This window comes from Cyprinodon tularosa, unplaced genomic scaffold, assembly GCF_016077235.1.
Source record: "Cyprinodon tularosa strain WSP-4 unplaced genomic scaffold, ASM1607723v1 ctg195, whole genome shotgun sequence".
Lineage (NCBI taxonomy): Eukaryota > Metazoa > Chordata > Actinopteri > Cyprinodontiformes > Cyprinodontidae > Cyprinodon > Cyprinodon tularosa.
This window is the reverse complement of record NW_024038707.1, coordinates 1,396,577-1,414,867: the sequence shown is the minus strand read 5'-3', so window position 1 is coordinate 1,414,867 and position 18,291 is coordinate 1,396,577. Positions and strand designations below refer to the sequence as shown.

Here is an 18,291-nt window from a genome sequence, read left to right as displayed (position 1 = left end):
TAGATCAAACTAAAATATGAAATACTTAGCATTAAAGGGATCAAAATAAATTTTTTAAATGGCATAGGTAAAAAATAAGTTGTTTTATTTAAAAGTCATGTAATTGAGTTTATTTGGCTGAGCTCGGGTATAAAGGCTCAGAGAACACTGGCATAGACCTTTAACGCCTTCTTTGCTTCCTGCATCTATAATCTAATGGATCCACCGTCAACCTTTATTTCAGAAAAGACCTGCTTACTGTGAATATTAGAAATCCATTTAATAAAGATTAACTTTACCAACTCATCGTAACGCCTTTCCAAACCAGTTAAATTACTTTTTTATTTGCAAATCCCCAATTACTTGGTTGTTTGCAGATTTACCATTTCATATTTTTCTCTTATTCTGATTCTAAATTTTTACCATAAGTCTGAACATATAATACCTGAAATGTAAACATGTAGGTACATGAGTAATTTCCCATCTTTAAAACAGACTGACTTCTTTTTCTTTAAAACAGACTAAAGACGTTTGCTATTTTGCCCTCCAACTACAGGAACCAGAGAACTGGTGAGCAATTCTTCATTTACAGCCATCTGTGTACAACCTGATCCAAAAGGTTACATCCTAGCTCTGCTCACTGGTTGGATTTCTTTTATTTAATCTTTAAACACAATAGCATTTACCTTGAAAAGCACACAAAAAAAAAAAAACTTCAACTAAAAAGACGACAAAACACTTCAAATTTCAATTTTGCTTTTTTTATTACTTTTATTCTTTACATATCCCACAAAGACTGGAGATTACCAATGCCAAAATATCCCTTAAGAAAGTGCCATTAGAAGTTATTTCTTGCCGGGGCAGCAGATACAAATCCAACTCGTATTAGTGTCAGATCAGAAATAGATTTTATGGCACAATACAGGTTTTTTTTTTTCCCCAGGAGAAAAAAAAAAATAAAAATCACAAGACATCTTACAAATGTTCTTATTCCAACCAACATCATTTTCAATGTTTAGTGTACACAGCATTGTTTTAATATATTTCTAGGTACCATACTATGACAAGTTGTGAATACACTTCGATGACTAAAGCACAAGGCAAACGAAACAAAACCAATCCCGAGGTGATGGGGAGTCCAGCAGCCTCAGTGTACAGTCTAAATGCATTCACGTTGTAGTAAAAAAATGACATTGCTTTTGTAGTAATCAATGCACATTAAGTTAGCAATAGCCGTTAGTGAGGAAACATTTTAGTGTGGAAGTCTAAAGAAGCAGTTACATGTTTTACAGTCTGAAGCCGTCTCGGTGGTTTCCAGGCAGCCAACGTTCACCTCCAAGAAAGAAAAAAAAACTAAAGGTACCTCTCTTATGGTTGGTCCACATGGGAGGGCGAGCTTACGACGGTGTAGCTTTTACAGCAAAACATGTAGATAAAGCAGAAGACCGCCACGTGTCGACGGTCAGAGATGGGATCAAGCGTGACAAAGATCGGTGTAATGCTGACCTTACGTTACATTCAAAAGAAACAAAAAGCCCAACGCCACATCATTTACTTTAAGACCACATTCAGGAACAATATAGCAAAAAAAAAAAATAATTAATGGACGGTAAAAGGAGAAAAAAAAAGGGGGGGGCAATTAAGAGGAAGTCTTTCACAACTGATCAGCTAACTTTAAGAGAAAGGCAGAAAAGTATGAAGAAAAGCCATTTAGAAGAGTCTAACTTCATTTTACACCTTCATTTATTTATGCACATTTGCCCTTAAACCTCTCAGTAAACTATAACTGTAGTGTAACAATCATAAAAGGTTAAAGGAAGGGAAAAAAGTGTCAGGAGAGGTTAAGTCAGGAGACTAGGGAGGAAGTAACACTGTTTGCCACCTAATCCTGGTGAGTGGGAGTGAGCTGCTAAATTGACCAATGGGCGGAGAGGTGGCTTAGAATCCAGATTTCCTCAGGTATATATGCTCTCTTGTTAAGACGTCCACCATGGACTTTCCTTCCCCATGACTAAAAACAATACTGGCAAAAAAAAAAAAAAACAGGGGGTGGGAACAAAAAAGAAATCAACAAAACAGAAGAGCCTCCCCTTCATGCAGGATGAAGGAATGAGAACAAAGGTGACACGGGATCTTGTCGCTCTTCACTGCTATTAAATGTTTCCAAAACATTTGACTGCTTGCAGGAGAAATCTTAACAGCAATATTTTTTTTTTCCTTTCCTTTGTCCCTCAATTTTTAATCTACGTGAGCTTGAAAGCATTAAAAACCCGAATCCCTCAAGTATTTTGCCATCGAGTAAGCCTTCTTATTCAAGCCGCCTCCATGGACCCCTTCTTTGCCCATTACAAGAACCAAAACTGAAAGAGAAAAGATGGGAAAAGGGAAGCAGTTAAGTGAAAAAGAAGGGTAAAGAAATATAAATATACCACTTTGAAATGTATGTCCATTTTTTTAAATTACAGAAATCATTCTTCAGTTTCTGTAAAGATGCACACTATTTTTTCTAGGCTGCAGAAGGAAAATAAAGCTACAGGACCTTATAGCCTTGTGGCAAGAAATGAGTCCATATGTTAAAGGAAAATTCCGGTTTTTAACACTTTTAGCCCATTTTCTGTAGTGTCCAGGATGAAATCGAATGATCGACACCAAAATTTTGACAATTGGTCCTGTCTCTGCTTTTTGGCCCATGCAGAATCCCCCCCTGGCTGCTTCAGAATGGCTTCCATTGTGCATGTCCGATAATGTCCTTAAAACAACCTTAAACGTTCTTTTTTTAAAATATGCTACTCACCGGGTCGTCAGCGCTGTTCAATGACGTTCCAAAAAAAGTTTCGTGAAGAAAAACCGTTCCTGTCTTGTTTTATTTAGCATTTTGTAAATCCCAGAACTATTTTTTCCCATACATCACAACCGCTTATAAACTTCCGCTTCCCGTTCGAATCTGAAGCGTTGCACACTCCAGACCACTAGTTGGCGACAATGTCTCTATACTTTGGGAAACTCAAAGTCCAATATGTCCTCAAGAATCCACCTTTCGTATTCCATTTTCAGAGTTTTTTAAAGTGTTTAACAGAGACGTTAGCACCTCGACGTCGGAGTACACAGAGTGAAGCAGAAACACTTAGGCCTTGCGAAAAGACTACAACTAAGCGTAAACAGGCCCCATTTCCGTTTCCGGTGGCGGAGGGATATTGACTATTCCAACAGAACTCAATGGGATATACAAAATGCTAAATAAAACACTACAGGAACGTTTTTTCTTTACGAAACTTTTTTTGGAACGTCATTGAACAGCGCTGACGACCCGGTGAGTAGCATATTTTAAAAAAAGAACGTTTAAGGTTGTTTTAAGGACATTATCGGACATGCACTATGGAAGTCATTCTGAAGCAGCCAGGGGTGGATTCTGCATGAGCCAAAAAGCAGAGACAGGACCAATTGTCAAAATTTTGGTGTCAATCATTCGATTTCATCCTGGACACTACAGAAAATGGGCTAAAAGTGTTAAAAACCGGAATTTTCCTTTAAAATGACAAAGCAATGAAATAGAAAGCCTCAGACACAAGGCTGCAGTATCTTGGTGAGAAACATTAAATTAATGCTAATTTAACAATTTATGCTCATGAGTCACAGAAAACAGGAAAAAATGTCAAAGTTAAATGCAATTTCAGGTTCTCTCCATCAGCTAGAAGCACACTTACGTTTTTTTTGTTCTTTATGGTTTTAAATTTAAAAGAGCTTCTAATAGTTACGCTTTGGTGTGGATCATTTCTGTTATCTACTCAGACTGAGAGCTTTCATGACTAAACAATGTTTGCAACCATTTTATCTGTAAAAAGAAGCTTCTCAGAGGATGGAGGTCATAAAAATCCATTCTGATTTTATTCTTTTAACATTTTGATGCATATATATATATATATATATATATATATATATAAAATTAAATATAAAACACTAAATCAGTCTGCCATTTAAAAGCGATTATTTTTCCAATTTATTGGATATAACAGCAGTTACGGAGAGTTCTGGATGGAGCTTTTTGACAGATACTAAAAACTAAATGTATCCATATTTTACCCTTTGCTGCTGCAATTACTGATCTGGGTTAGTCCTTACAGCTAATGGCATGCTTTAGAATCTAAACTTCAGTTAACGATTAATCAATTACTAAATTAGTTGAGGACTATTTAAATAATCAGTTAATCAAAACCAACTAATCTAATCGTTTTAGCTCTAATTTGGATGCGATTTGACTGAATTGTTATAAACATGTAATGCCTAAATCTCAAACACTGGAGGAAAGCGTGTTATTCCACAAGCTTACGATAAAAGTACTTATGTTGAAACATGTATAATCTGCCGTTGAAGCAATCGTATGCTTCCGGTTTTGACCTTTAATCTATAAGTATGCAGCTTTCTTTGTAAAGCAGAGTGTAGTTCTACATTCTGCCTGCGGTACATGTTATGTACCACAGGCAGAAGGTAAGGTCAGAAGGTAAAGGTCATGGCTATAACTTAAAATACATATTTTTTTTCCCAAATAAATAGGTCTAGAGAGATTAGATTTTTTTTTAAATACATGTTTAAGGGTCCAAAATATACAAGAATTTAATTCTGATTACGATGCCAAAGTTTGCATAGAAGATTCGGCATCAATAATAGGAGATCAGGGGGTGCCAGATCTTAGTAGCGGCGGGATAGAGCTCAGTTATGAATCTTCTCGGTTACATTTCTCAGATTTAAGTATTTAAAAAAAAAAAGTGTTTGAAAAGAAACTTTTGACTTTTTTCTTCTTTTAAACATACTTTTTGGTCAGTGATGATATCTTAAGGGGCTGATTTGGAATAGGGAGGTTACCTCTTTCCTCCTGAATGGAGAAGTTAAATGTAAAGGAGAGCAGGTGAGTGTGAGAGCACCACCTACTGGCCGTGAGGAATTAAACTTGTAGCCGTTCTTAGGTTTAATAAATTTTGGCTTTAATAATGAGGGCCCAACTTTCCCAGTAAGCAAACAACTGCTCAAAATACTGAGCAGAAATTACCAACACGCTTCTTAAAAGTCTACTTATTTCAGCAGAACTACTGTGTTTTTCTGCTAGCGCCAATTTGAAGCTATAATGATTGTTACAATTCAAAATAAAAGCTTGATTTTAAATTATGTTCCTCTTTGAATTCCCAATGCTGCACTGGAAAAAAATCTAAGTCTAGATAAGTAATTTTTTCTTAAAATAAGTGCCTTTGTTCTTGGATTGAGGAGGTAAAAAAGACATTTTGCCAATGGAACAAGACAATTTACATTTAAAATAAAACACAATTGCATTGTCTCATTTCAAGTGTATGTTATCTAATTATTTTCAGTAAAAATACTTATTTCGTTGGCAAATTATCTCATTTAACTACTCAAATTAAAAGTAAATACAGTTATTTTAAGGAATTTTAACTTTTTCTACATCGTTTTTCCAGTGTAGACATTTTGCAGAATCAGGCTTAAGGACTGCCAATAAGTGGGTATGTAATATGGCTGAACGATCTAGCCAAAAATGAGAACTGCAATTATTTTCAACCAATAATGCAATTTTATTTTGATTTTCCTTTGCGCTACCCACAATAATGCAGCATTTTAGTTTTTTCATGACCCTGAAAACTTGCTTTTTCATAGTCAAGTTGTTTGAAGGACTGCAACCTTTTTTGGGGGGAAAAATGTTCTTCTACTTGCATGCATGGATTCACTTGCTAGCTGGCCATTTCTTTTTGTGGCAGCTAACCCACATTAAATATATTACCACAACCTAAAAGACTGGAGTGAGAAAACAATTGGTTTCCTACTCTTGTTAAATGTGATGTGATCAAAATTAGGCACCTCTGTGATTTGAAAACTGCATATAGTTAAACTGAAATTGTATTGCAAATCTAAATAATTGCTTAGCCATGGTATTGTTGATATATTGTTGATTTCCCTCCCCAAGTATTAACCTAAAAACCACACAATTTCCAGACCCCAGTCTGCACAGACACATTTAACCTGTCGATACCTTTTCCAGCTCTTCCTACAGAAATATTATACGTAGGTTCTCCTCCCTGGCTCTTCGTCCGGATGTCCATTGTCCAGTCGGCGTCGTCGTTGAGGCTGTCTCTGAGGACCGAACACTTCTTTGAGCCCAGAGTGAGACCATTGGTGTAAAAAGACTCTCTGTCCTTACCGACGAGAACATCAATTTCCTGCGGCTGAAGGAGCAGAAACATTTGGATTTAGGCAACAGATTCAAAATGTTCCCTTTTCTCTGAAGGAACAAAAACAAAAGGAATAAAAAGAATATTTGAATTCGTGCAATCAAAGAATGTCATCAAGCTTTGATTTTACCCTTTAACTACAAAGCTCATCAAAATGCATCCTATTGTTTTAATGCTTGCAGAAAACTCAAAAGCACTTCATCCAAGTCATGAACGGGGGAGGATGGCTGACAGGTGCAGCTCTAAAATCCAGGTTTTCATTTTGCACATTGATTTTTATTTAATTTTTAAGAGTAATGCATTTCATATTTCAATAACTGCAGCCCAGGCTAATTATTAATGCAGTTCTTTAGCTTAAATCATTTTTTTTCCAGTTGAAAAGACTGATCAATTTCATCAATATTTCCATGGCAGAGCACCATTAATAAGCTATTAGTTACCATAACGTGACAGACATGTCGCTATGCACCAACCCCCCCCCCCCCCCCCCCCCCCCCCCATAACATTCCTTCCATTCAATAATTTATTTATTTATTTGTTACAGTTAAAAATGCTAACAGGTTGTTGATTTAGCTGGATATAAAAGGTATGCACCATCTGCGCTGGTAGACTAGCCAGACATTAGCCTAGTTAGCCTTTCTGGACCACAGGTAGTCTGTAAAGTAGCAGCTTAACTTCAGCTAATCGAAGCACAAAAGCATGCACGCCGTCTGCTAGCTGCCTTTAAATTAGCTTTACGTCTCAGAAGTGGAGCTCCAAATAGTAGGAGAAACACCGCAGCACCCAACGATGCAATATCCCACCCTTGTCACGGTGACAGCAGCCTTGTCACGGTCTAATCTGACAGCGAATCATTTAGGATGGTCTAATATCCAGCGCAGGCCACCTGCCGCTAGGCTAGTTAGCTCCCGGCTAGCTCCGTACCGTTAGTCGGTTCATTGGGAGCCTGCGAAGTAACGGTTACAGCGCTGCTGAGCGTCCGCGTGGGCAGAAGCACCTCCGATACTGCCAACCGACATCCCAGCTTTTCACAATTTATTCCCTTTTTCTATAACTTACCGTGATATTGTTGAATGTACCGCCGGCATGTGCTGCCCAAACATATTTGGCGTCTGTATACCCAACAATGGCGCTATCCTGACAGCTGCCATCGGCCATCAGGTTTTCCACATAGCTTTGCCAAGACATTTTTAAGAAACTGGCGCTATTTATTTATTGGTATATATATATATATAAACTATAGCTTCGCGGGTGAGGTTACCAAAATAAAAAGAAAACGACAGAGCTGAGGAAGGTCGAAAAAGTCTCAAGGCGAATTTAGAGTCTCCAATCAAAGCCACACTTCGACATTGACCAACGCGAAGGCTGGGGCTGCAAAGAAAGCCAGTTCAGTGAGGCGGCGGCTGGGTGTAGTCCGCATCAGATCCCTCCGCACAATGAGATCCCCTCCCTCCCTCCCTACAGGGCGGTTATATGGAATAAAGAGGGACTAATCAGCTCAGCCAAGAGTCAGTGCTGCGGGTCAGAGGCGGATGGACATGTGCTCGTTTCATTCATTTCTTTTTTTCCCATGGCATTATTCCCATGCTGTATAGAGTGAATATTGCTCCATTAATATTGCAAGCATAAACCATGCTCTGTATAGTACATTGGAGCATTAGGGCCAGGCTAGAGATTTTTTTTCTTCTTTTTCGAGAATAAAGTCAAACAATAACGAGAATAAAGTCGTAACATTACTAGAAATAAAGTCGCAATATAATTACGAAAATAGATTAAGTGAATAAAGTCGCTAAATTATGAGAGTAAAGTCGTAAAATTACCAGAATGAAGTAATATTACAAGTCAAAAGGCGAATAGTCATAAAATTACGAGAATAAAGTCGTACAATTACGAGAATAAAGTCTCATAATTATGAGAATAAAGTTGTACAATTAAAAGAATTAAGTCGTAAACTTACGAGAATAAAGTCGTAATATTACAAGAAAAAAGTCATAAGGAGAATAGTTATAAAATTAAGAGAATTAAGTCGTACAATTACAAGAATAAAGTTGTAAAATTACGAGAAAAAATCACAACGAGAACAGTCATAAAATTACAAGAATAAAGTCATAAGGTTACAAGAAAGAAGTCTTTAAATTATGAGAATAAAGTTATTAAAGTAGTTAAATTAGTTAAAAAGTAAAAGTTAAAAGTAGTTAAATTATGAGAGTAAAGTGAATAAAGTCGTTAAATTATGAGTAAAGTCGTAAAATTATGAGAGTAAAGTCGTAAGATTACCAGAATAAAGTAATATTACAAGAAAAAAGTCAAAAGGAGAATAGTCATAAAATTACGAGAATAAAGTCCTACAATTACGAGAGTAAAGTCTCATAATTATGAGAATAAAGTTGTACAATTAAAAGAATTAAGTCGTAAACTTACGAGAATAAAGTCGTAATATTACAAGAAAAAAGTCATAAGGAGAATAGTCATAAAATTACGAGAATAAAGTCATAAGGTTACAAGAATGAAGTCGTTAAAATATGAGAATAAAGTCGTAAAATTATGAGAGTAAAGTCGTAAGATTACCAGAATAAAGAAATTTTACAAGAAAAAAGTCAAAAGGAGAATAGTCATAAATTTATGAAAATAAAGTCATAATATTAAGTGAATAAAGTCGTTAAATTATGAGAGTAAAGTCGTAAAATTACGAGAGTAAAGTGGTAAGATTACCAGAATAAAGTAATATTACAAGAAAAAAGTCAAAAGGAAAATAGTCATAAAATTAAGAGAAAAAAGTCCAACAATTACGAGAATAAAGTCTCATAATTACGAGAATAAAGTTGTACAATTACAAGAATAAAGTCGTAAACTTACGAGAATAAAGTCGTAATATTACAAGAAAAAAGTCATAAGGAGAATAGTTATAAAATTAAGAGAATTAAGTCGTACAATTACAAGAATAAAGTTGTAAAACTACGAGAAAAAATCACGAGAACAATCATAAAATTACAAGAATAAAGTCATAAGGTTACAAGAAAGAAGTCTTTAAATTATGAGAATAAAGTCGTAAAATTACCAGAATAAAGTAATATTACAAGAAAAAAGTCAAAAGGAGAATAGTCATAAAATTACGAGAATAAAGTCCTACAATTACGAGAATAAAGTCTCATAATTATGAGAATAAAGTTGTACAATTAAAAGAATAAAGTCGTAAACTTACGAGAATAAAGTCGTAATATTACAAGAAAAAAGTCATAAGGAGAATAGTCATAAAATTACGAGAATAAAGTCATAAGGTTACAAGAATGAAGTCGCTAAATTATGAGAATAAAGTTGTAAAATTATGAGAGTAAAGTCGTAAGATTACCAGAATAAAGTAATATTACAAGAAAAAGGTCAAAAGGAGAATAGTCATAAAATTACGAAAATAAAGTCATAATATTAAGTGAATAAAGTCGTTAAATTATGAGAGTAAAGTCGTAAAATTACGAGAGTAAAGTCGTAAGATTACCAGAATAAAGTGATATTACAAGAAAAAAGTCAAAAGAAGAATAGTCATAAAATTACGAGAATAAAGTCTCATAATTATGAGAATAAAGTTGTACAATTACAAGAATAAAGTCGTAAACTTACGAGAATAAAGTCATAATAGTCGGGACTCACGTTTGGGGCGGTTCTTCTCTCACTTCGAATCCAGTCAGTGTGGGTTGATCTAGTGAAGAGGGGACTCGTTGGAGAGTGGACAGGTAGACACTAGTTGGACCCGGAGGAGCTATTGAGCAGACTGTCACTCGGAAATCCAGGATAACTTGAACGGAACTTGTGGAGGTTATTCCCCTGCTCAGTGTGAGACTCAAACATTCCTTCCAGGGGAAGAAGGCCAAAAATCCAGCTTACAGGATGACTTCCCAAAACTGGCAAACACTCTGGCCCTGAGGTAGTGACAGTCCATTGCTTAAGTACTCCTCCAGATAATGATCCAATGAGGCGCAGGTGTGCAGGAAGGACCAACGAGGACAGGGTGCCACCTGGTGGTGGAGGGAGAGACAAACACAAAACAACAAACCACACAAACTGGATTCCTGACAAGTACGAAAGGGAAAATACCAACCTGAGTCAGGGGACAGATCCAAGGTCATTAACAGCAGTCCGAAACACAGAAACAGGCAGAAAAAGACCGGAAAAGGGGCAAGCAAAAACTCAGGAATCCAGAGGCAGAAACAGCTCAGGAACAGGCATTTTAAAACACACCAGGGTACGCTAGATAACTCTCACACTCAGCTTGAATAATCTGGCACTGATGGCTGGAAACAGGCAGCATAAAGAGGGGGTGGAGATTCACACTAGATGTGAAAAAAATTATTCCAGCCAACCTAAATTAACACTTGGCAAAGAACATGTTAAGAGTATTATCAGAAGAAAAACTGCTGCAACTTTTGCAAAATCAGCAATTTCCCATACATTTGTTTATATTCGTCTGCACATATGAATTTTCTGTGTTGGTTGCGTACATTCTGATGGTTAAATATTTCAGGTTATTTCAAACTCTAAGGACCTAGTGTAAGGTGTAGAGTTGGGTGTTATGGTTCTCCCCTTTTGGGACTCTGAGTTTTTAGTTATTCTGTTTTGCTAATCTTTGGTTTATTTTCCATTTTATTCTAGCAGTCTTTAGTTGCTCTCTGTTGCTCCCCTTGTGCTTGTTTCCTTTCCCCTTGGCTTCTTTCTAGTTAGTTCCACTTACACCTGCTCCATATTCAGTTCATTAGTCCATCCTTTGTTCTGTTCCCCATATATACTCCACCTCTGCAGTCTCTCAGAGCTGGTTCCTTGTTGTTATTTTGTTGTTCCCCGTCTCTGGCTTCCCATGTGAGTTTTTCCTGATGCTTTCTGGAAATATGGTAGTTATTTTTTTGTTTTGGTTCTCTGCCTCTGTTTTTTTTCATTAACAAAAAGGGAGGGGCTGAATTCATGAGGATTACATTATCAGATCTGCATGGAGGCAAGTGGAATCCCACTTTGTGCAGAATTTGGATGAGGGAATAGAATTCTAACAGTTATAAGTTGCATAAGTGCTGCAGCCTTCTGTTCAAATGCACTGCACTGGATCCACCTAGAGCCAGGGGCAGAGCTAGATGGGGGGCCTACCATTTTTTTTCCCTATAATACAGATGGTGGCAGCAGTAATACTCTCAAGTGGAATATTCTAACTTATTTAACATTTTAATTTTCTATATCTAAACAATTACCTTACAACAAAACCCTGTGGTTAATTATGCACATTGATATACTAACATTAAAGATAAATACAGAATTCTCTTTTCAGAACTAGATTTTGTCTTAAATGGGGTAAAGAGAAAATTAAGTCATCTAGGAATCTTCACTGAAATCAGAGATAAATAACTACTTTAATAAGAAGTAATCCATTTAATGTAGATATTAGTACATGTAAATATAAATTTTATGCTGAATGATTATTAATAAAAATAGGTTAGTAATGACAATGGATAAGATGTTCGTCCCAGAACTCAAAACTGAAAGAATTTTGTCCACTACACCTTTAATTTAGACAGCATGGATGCTTAAATATATGCATCTATTTGTTAGCAAATGCTGTGGGAAAGTATAATTTGTCTTTATTTAGAAAATATGGATGTTGTGCTTGTTCATTTTCATTTTGGAACAGTGTACATTGACCCTGAGGTTCTGGTGCCTATCCGCTTTTGGCCACCCATCAGTGTACATTGGTTATTGCCTGGCCACCCTTGTTAAAATTTTCTGGCTACGGCTCTGCCTAGAACCTCTAATAATGTATTGTGTAAACCTGCATCTGGGTGGAGGAAGAGATATCATTATTAAACCTTAACTGCTCCTCCCAAAGTTTGTATTTATTTTATTTGATTAATTGATCTATAACAGACAGAACTGATCAAAATAAATCAAACTGTGTAGCTGCTTTATTATAAAAATATTTTATAGGAGAACTGCGTTTAGCTGCTAAACATCAAGATCACAGCTCAGATTTAATGTAGATAAATGTAGATGAAAAAAAAGAAAAACAAAGGAAAAACAAATACAGAACAACAATTTCACCAGCAGAGGGAGCCATAGCAATAATTATGCTAAAAAAGAGTATCTATCTATCTATCTATCTATCTATCTATCTATCTATCTATCTATCTATCTATCTATCTATCTATCTATCTATCTATCTATCTATCTATCTATCTATCTATCTATCTATCTATCTATCTATCTATCTATCTATCTATCTATCTATCTATCTATCTATCTATCTATCTTCAACAGGAAAGGTTTTACCCTTCTTCTGAGATATTTGAGGGATATCTGCAAAGTACAGCCTTCCTCCTTCAGCTCAGACCACAACACTTCAATGAGATCAAGATCTTTGCTCTGACTTGAAGCAGGACTCTGCTTCATGATCCTATAGTAGGTCATTGGTCAATTTATTACAATTTGTGCTAATGATAAAGTTCTGCTTCAGCTTTAATCCGTTTTTTAAGAGGGTCGATTTGTCTCCAAGTGACCTCTGAAACTCAGCAGAATTGATAAAGCATTCTGTGATGGGAGGGGGGCAAGGATCCCCAAATCATGACACTTCCACCTCCATGCTGAACAACAGAGATATGACGTTTTTCATGGAATGCTATATTTGTGTTAAACTACACATGTCCTCTGTTTAACCAGGGGTCCTCTGTGTCTTGCAGACTGATTCAGAGAGAAAGAACCTGTTATGTGGAAGATAGCAGCTTAAAGTCTGGAGATTTTTTTTTAATTAAATCATTTTACAAACAGAATAGTTTTTTAAATGATATATTTCTGCTATTTTTATTGTCTTCCATTTAATTTTTCTTTTCATAATTTCTATCCAAAAATGAGCAATCATAAATATATGTCTAAATTGGATTAAATTAAATCAAAAGTTAAACTTGCTGATAACTGATTAAAGTTACTGATTTCATTTTTTTTCTTTAAAAATTCTGTTTAACTAATTATTTAAAAACAATAAGGTGATATCTACAGTGGTATTGAGATAGGATCCCACTTTTCATCTACTTAATGTTTTATTTTCAAATCAAATTTAAAAAAGTACTCTAATTTTTACAGCAGAATTTATCAGTTTTTCTTGAGTTCTAATTCAGATTTGATAGAAAACTGTAATCTCACTACTAATGCAGCTACACGCTCTTTTTAAATAAAATAATTAACCCTGTAAAAGTTTGATGACTTTAATTTTAACTGTTTACTGTCTGACAGACTTCAACATCGCTATTAATAAATAGAAAAACGGAACAACATACACACACAAACACAATCCCCCTTATTGTAAGTCGATGTAAAGTGTTAATAGAGATTGAAAGAGAAACATGTGTGTATGTGTATGTGTGTGTGTGTGTGTGTGTGTGGGGGGGGGGGGTCTGTTTCATGATGCCCCTTTTTCATAACAATCTTTAATTGAAAGGTTTACAAATGACCCACTTTGAGTCATTTCAGAGCCACCATAACTCAATCCATCAAAAACGACCCCTAAGGTGTTCCATTAATAACAGCAATTTCTGTGAATTATTTACTTTTACTGCATAAATAGACCCAACTGAATGTCCTTTCAGTGCAATGATTTCACATTTTCCCCCTAGGGGCTGTATACAGCCAAACAAACATTCCCGACAGGAATTAGGCTCATAACACAGCACAGAATGTCAGGACCCCCCGAGCGCGGGGCTGTGGGACTGAATCCTTCACACTGACCATGTTAGTTGTTATATACAGTCTTTTGAGAAACACAGCCACTGAATGCAAAAAAAAAAAATGGCTGTAAACAACGAATCCAGACTAACTGCAGGACTCTGAGTCCTGCGTTTCATTTTCATGAGGCTGCTGCTGTGTGGCTCTCTAAAAATGTTATGATAATCATTGCAGCAGACAGACAGCCGATATCTTCAGGGGCCATCTGGAATAGTTAATTACAAATCCCTAAATTCAGTTTATGCATGTACAATAACCATGGAAAAGGGAGAAGGGAGAAATGTAATTTTATTTTGTAAAAACACAAGTATAAAGTTGTGGTCCTAAAACCACCTCCTGACACCAAAACAGCTGAATTTCTTTCAGGCTTACTTGCAGATTCACAGAGTGAAATATCTGAAAGAGTAACACTGATTTTCATGGTGGAAAATCAGCTGGTGTCGTACAGGAGGACCACTGAGGGAATCCCCAAATTTCTCCAAAAATCAAAGGATCTAGGAAGCAGATCACCAGAACATAACTGAGCAGTACTGGCTGTTTTATTATCTGACTCTTCTCTAAACTGTAGCCAAAAGCCTTCAGCTGATCCAAAATGCTGCAGCCAGAGTTCTGATTAAAGTTTAATAGATAAACATCTCGCTCTATCCTGGCTTTTCTTCATCGGCTTCCTGTTAAACCCAGAATAGAATTTAAAATCCTAATTTTCACATATAAAGCATTAAATGGCCAAACTGCATCTTATATCAAAAATATGATTGTTCCTGAAGTTCCTGTTCATGTTAGTCTGATTCAGACACCCCAAGATTTTCCTTTGCAATAAAGCTTATAGGTAAAAACAGAGTGAAAGTCTCTAGTTGAGTAGAGGATGGGGGTGGAAGGTAGAGTAAATGGACAGATTGTTTTCATTGGCTCTTCTACCATTCTTATACCTCATCCAAAATAGTTAGGTAATTCTGAACTATTTTCTTTATTTATGCTGCTATAGGCTTAAACTGCTGGAGGACGTGGGGACCCTTTTTCATCATTCTGTTTAGTTCTATCTCTATTCTCCCATTCACCAGAATTTGTTAGTGCACCTTCTAACTTTATGCTCTCTCTGCTTTTTCTCATAGTAGCTTCATCTGATCTGTTTCTGTTTGGCTGTGACTCCCATCCTGGAGAGAAATATAAGCTGTGCTGCTGCCATCAACACTTTGTTTATAGTTGTTGGAGCTTGGCCGTTTTTCAGTATAGTCCTGTTTCTCTGACTGTGATTAATTCTATGTGCTCTCTCATTCTCTGACATAGGAGCTGGCTCGGAGCTCGTCTCTATGGCTGTGTGCTTTTTGGATGGAGCCGCCCGTGGAGCTGGTTAACAGTTACCTTTTATATTTGCTTCTTTCTGCTTCTATCTCATTGAACCCCATTCATTGTCAGCAGAAGGCCGCTAACACTGAGCCTTGTTCTACGAAGCCCATCACCTGGAAACCTGGAAACATTTGGAAATTGGTAGGGTGGTGTAGAGCCAGGATTAATTTATTAATCCAGCTGTTTCTGACCATGGTTACTAAGGTCAGGCACACCTGGATTAATCAGTTCATCAAGTAGAAAAATTCAGCCTTAAGTTCAGAAAGTAGTGGAGTTGTGCAAAGAGCCCATTCTGGTCCAATATGGTTCAAAACAAAGAACAAGTTTTGTAAAAGGAAATTTAAATAAAAACAATCCTGAAATTAAACTTAAAAAAACTCTTAATTAATTAAACCTTTTTTTGATATTAACTTTTCTGTTTTAGGATACTTTACTTTTTAAATATCTTTTATATATATATTATTGTTTACATTTTTTATTTGAATTTAGCTTTTTCAAAATTTCTAAGAATTCCTTTTTAGATTTTTTTTTCTTCTAATTTCTCTTTTCAGATTAAGGTTTACTAAGTGCATTCTTTTAAAAAAGTGTTTTACAGATCACCTATTCTTCACTTCTGAAAGAGTGGAGTGGAGCATTTCTATTGGTCTGCATGGACATCAGTAACATTTCCACCGTTTATGAGTAACATTTGCATTGGGCTTGGAGTGATGTGATCTAGAAAAAGCAATTTAAGAAAGAATGCAATTTGTAAAACCATCTGAATAAGATAAATTAAAAAAAAAATAAAAATAAAAAAGAAAGACAAATAGATTTTGGTGCACAAAATCTGGAACAAGCAGTTCCCCCCTTAGCCAGAGGGTGGCAGCAGTGAAAACCTCTGATGGGATGTTTGAACTAATTAGATTTTTTTTCAGTTGTTATTGTATCAACCATAAAAAAAAAGTAAAGATTAACCTAACAGTCATGTTTTTTAGACTGAGGGAGGAAGCTGGAGTACCCAGAGAGAACCCATGCATGCTCAGGAAGAACATGCAAACTCTATGCAGAAAGACCCCAGGCCGGGAATCAAACCTGGAACCTTCTTGCTGCAAGGCAGCAGTGCTATCCACTGCCCCACTGAGCAGCCCACTATTTTTATTTATCAAAGCTATTTGATTTTTTTGTTGTTCATCTTGCACCACAGGTTATTTCTGCATATTCTGTTGCAGTTGGGACAAACAGGTATAAACCACATGACGCTTTAACTGTAAATAAACTGCTTACTAGTTTATTTTTATAACTTTTAGTAACTCTAGATGGTGCATGGAAGCAGGAGAACGTAAACAGCTCTGCTGGAGCCGCGGTGAGTTCATAATAAATGTCTGAATGATCTGATCTTCTGACTGCTGTTTGGAGAAACTGATAGAGGGCCCCAAAATCACATTTCGCTCAGGGCCCCATAGAGGTTTTGGTCCACCCTGCTTCTAGTTATGTCATCCGGCTTTAAATGTAGACTTTAAAATATATTTCAATAAGTGTCTGGAGTGTTTTTAAATGTGGAAATAGGGAATCGGCTCGTAAACATGTGAAAGCTGAGGTCCAGAGACGGTGCTAGATGGGGAGCCAATCGTTTGCCACCCCTGCGCCCCCCACCCCACACCAGGTGATCTTATATGGACGTAATTCAGAACCTCCAGAACAAGCAGTGCCCCAGCTGGAAAACAAAGTCCAGTGGTTTTTTTTTTTTTTTTACTTTTTTTGGAAGCAGTTCTCATCTAAACCCCCGGGGGGCAGCAATGATACCCTCAAGTGGAATGTCTTAAAGGAATAGTACACCCAAAACATGATTAGCCTTCATTTTCTACTCACCCCCATGCTGAACAACACTCTGGAGTACTTTTTTGATATCTCAAATGCATCTGGAGATCTGGGAGGCTTCTTGCTGTCTGCTGACATTCAAATAATGGAGGTCTATGGCGCCCGAGGCAGAAAGGTCCATAAAAGTCCACAAAAAACGTGTCAATATTCCTCCATGCTGCTCGTCCAATGTATTCCAAGTGTCCTGAGTGGGTAGCATCCATAACTTACTTGAAACAAAGTCATTTAGAATGTTTTTAGAGCATAAACAGTAGTGTATAGGATTTCCTAAAAGCGCGCGCCTGTGAGTTCACGAGCCTACTGAAACCACGGCAGACCAAACCAGACGAAAGAGCGCATTCAGCCCTGCAAAGAACTCATGCTCTTCCTCAACACTGAAGTCCTCAGACATTTTTCTTTCGTTGTTTCTTTCTTTGCACAGGTAAACAGCAAATTTCTTCTTCTACGCTTGCATTATCGGCAGAGCAGACGCTGAATGCGCACTTTCATCTGGCTTGGTCTGCCGCGGTTTCCATAGACTCGTGAACTTGCAGGCGCGCGCTTTCAGGAAATCCTATACACTACTGTTTATGCTCTAAAAACATTCTAAATGACTTTGTTTCGAGTAAATTCTGGATGCTACCCACTCAGGACACTTGGAATACATTGGACGAGCAGTATGGAGGAATATTGACACGTTTTTTGTGGACTTTTATGGACCTATCTGCCTCGGTCACCATAGACCTCCATTATTTGAATGTCAGCAGACAGCAAGAAGCCTCCCAGATCTCCAGATGCATTTGAGATATCAAAAAAGTACTCCAGAGTGTTGTTCAGCATGGGGGTGAGTAGAAAATGAAGGCTAATCATGTTTTGGGTGTACTATTCCTTTAATTTTGGTCTGAATTTGACTTTTTAATTGTTCATATATTAACAGTGATGTTACGGCCCCTGGCCTTTTAAGACTGCGCAGGCTTGTTTTCTTATGCAGGTTCAGCTCGGACAGAAATCTTCCTTGTTGGCTGCATGAACGCTGCAGAGGAGCAGTGATATGATTGGACCAGCAGAGGATTGCCAAGCCAATCAGGATGTTGATGAGGCCCACCTGCACCTTATAAAATGCTCCTGGAAAGATTTCAAGCCCTGTCCA

General features: G+C 36.8%; 1 protein-coding gene across 1 annotated transcript; it reads right to left on the bottom strand.

The window, feature by feature from the left end:
* Positions 1-724: 724 nt before the first annotated feature.
* On the bottom strand, positions 725-7,609 carry LOC119782550 (profilin-2-like). Its single transcript, XM_038283561.1, has 3 exons — positions 7,272-7,609; positions 6,014-6,206; positions 725-2,339 (listed from the first exon to the last, which is right to left on the bottom strand). The coding sequence occupies exons 1-3, from the start codon at positions 7,398-7,400 to the stop codon at positions 2,242-2,244; spliced, it is 420 nt and encodes a 139-aa protein (XP_038139489.1). The 5' UTR covers positions 7,401-7,609; the 3' UTR covers positions 725-2,241.
* Positions 7,610-18,291: the final 10,682 nt, after the last annotated feature.

What these genes read in the sequence shown, in the direction of transcription:
- LOC119782550 (XM_038283561.1), bottom strand. Translation starts at nt 7,400, where the DNA reads ATGTCTTGGCAAAGCTATGTGGAAAACCTGATGGCCGATGGCAGCTGT. An exon ending in GTACATTCAACAATATCACG is followed by an intron (nt 6,207 to 7,271) that starts GTAAGTTATAGA and finishes CTGCTCCTTCAG; the next exon opens with CCGCAGGAAATTGATGTTCT. An exon ending in TGTAGGAAGAGCTGGAAAAG is followed by an intron (nt 2,340 to 6,013) that starts GTATCGACAGGT and finishes TTTCTCTTTCAG; the next exon opens with TTTTGGTTCTTGTAATGGGC.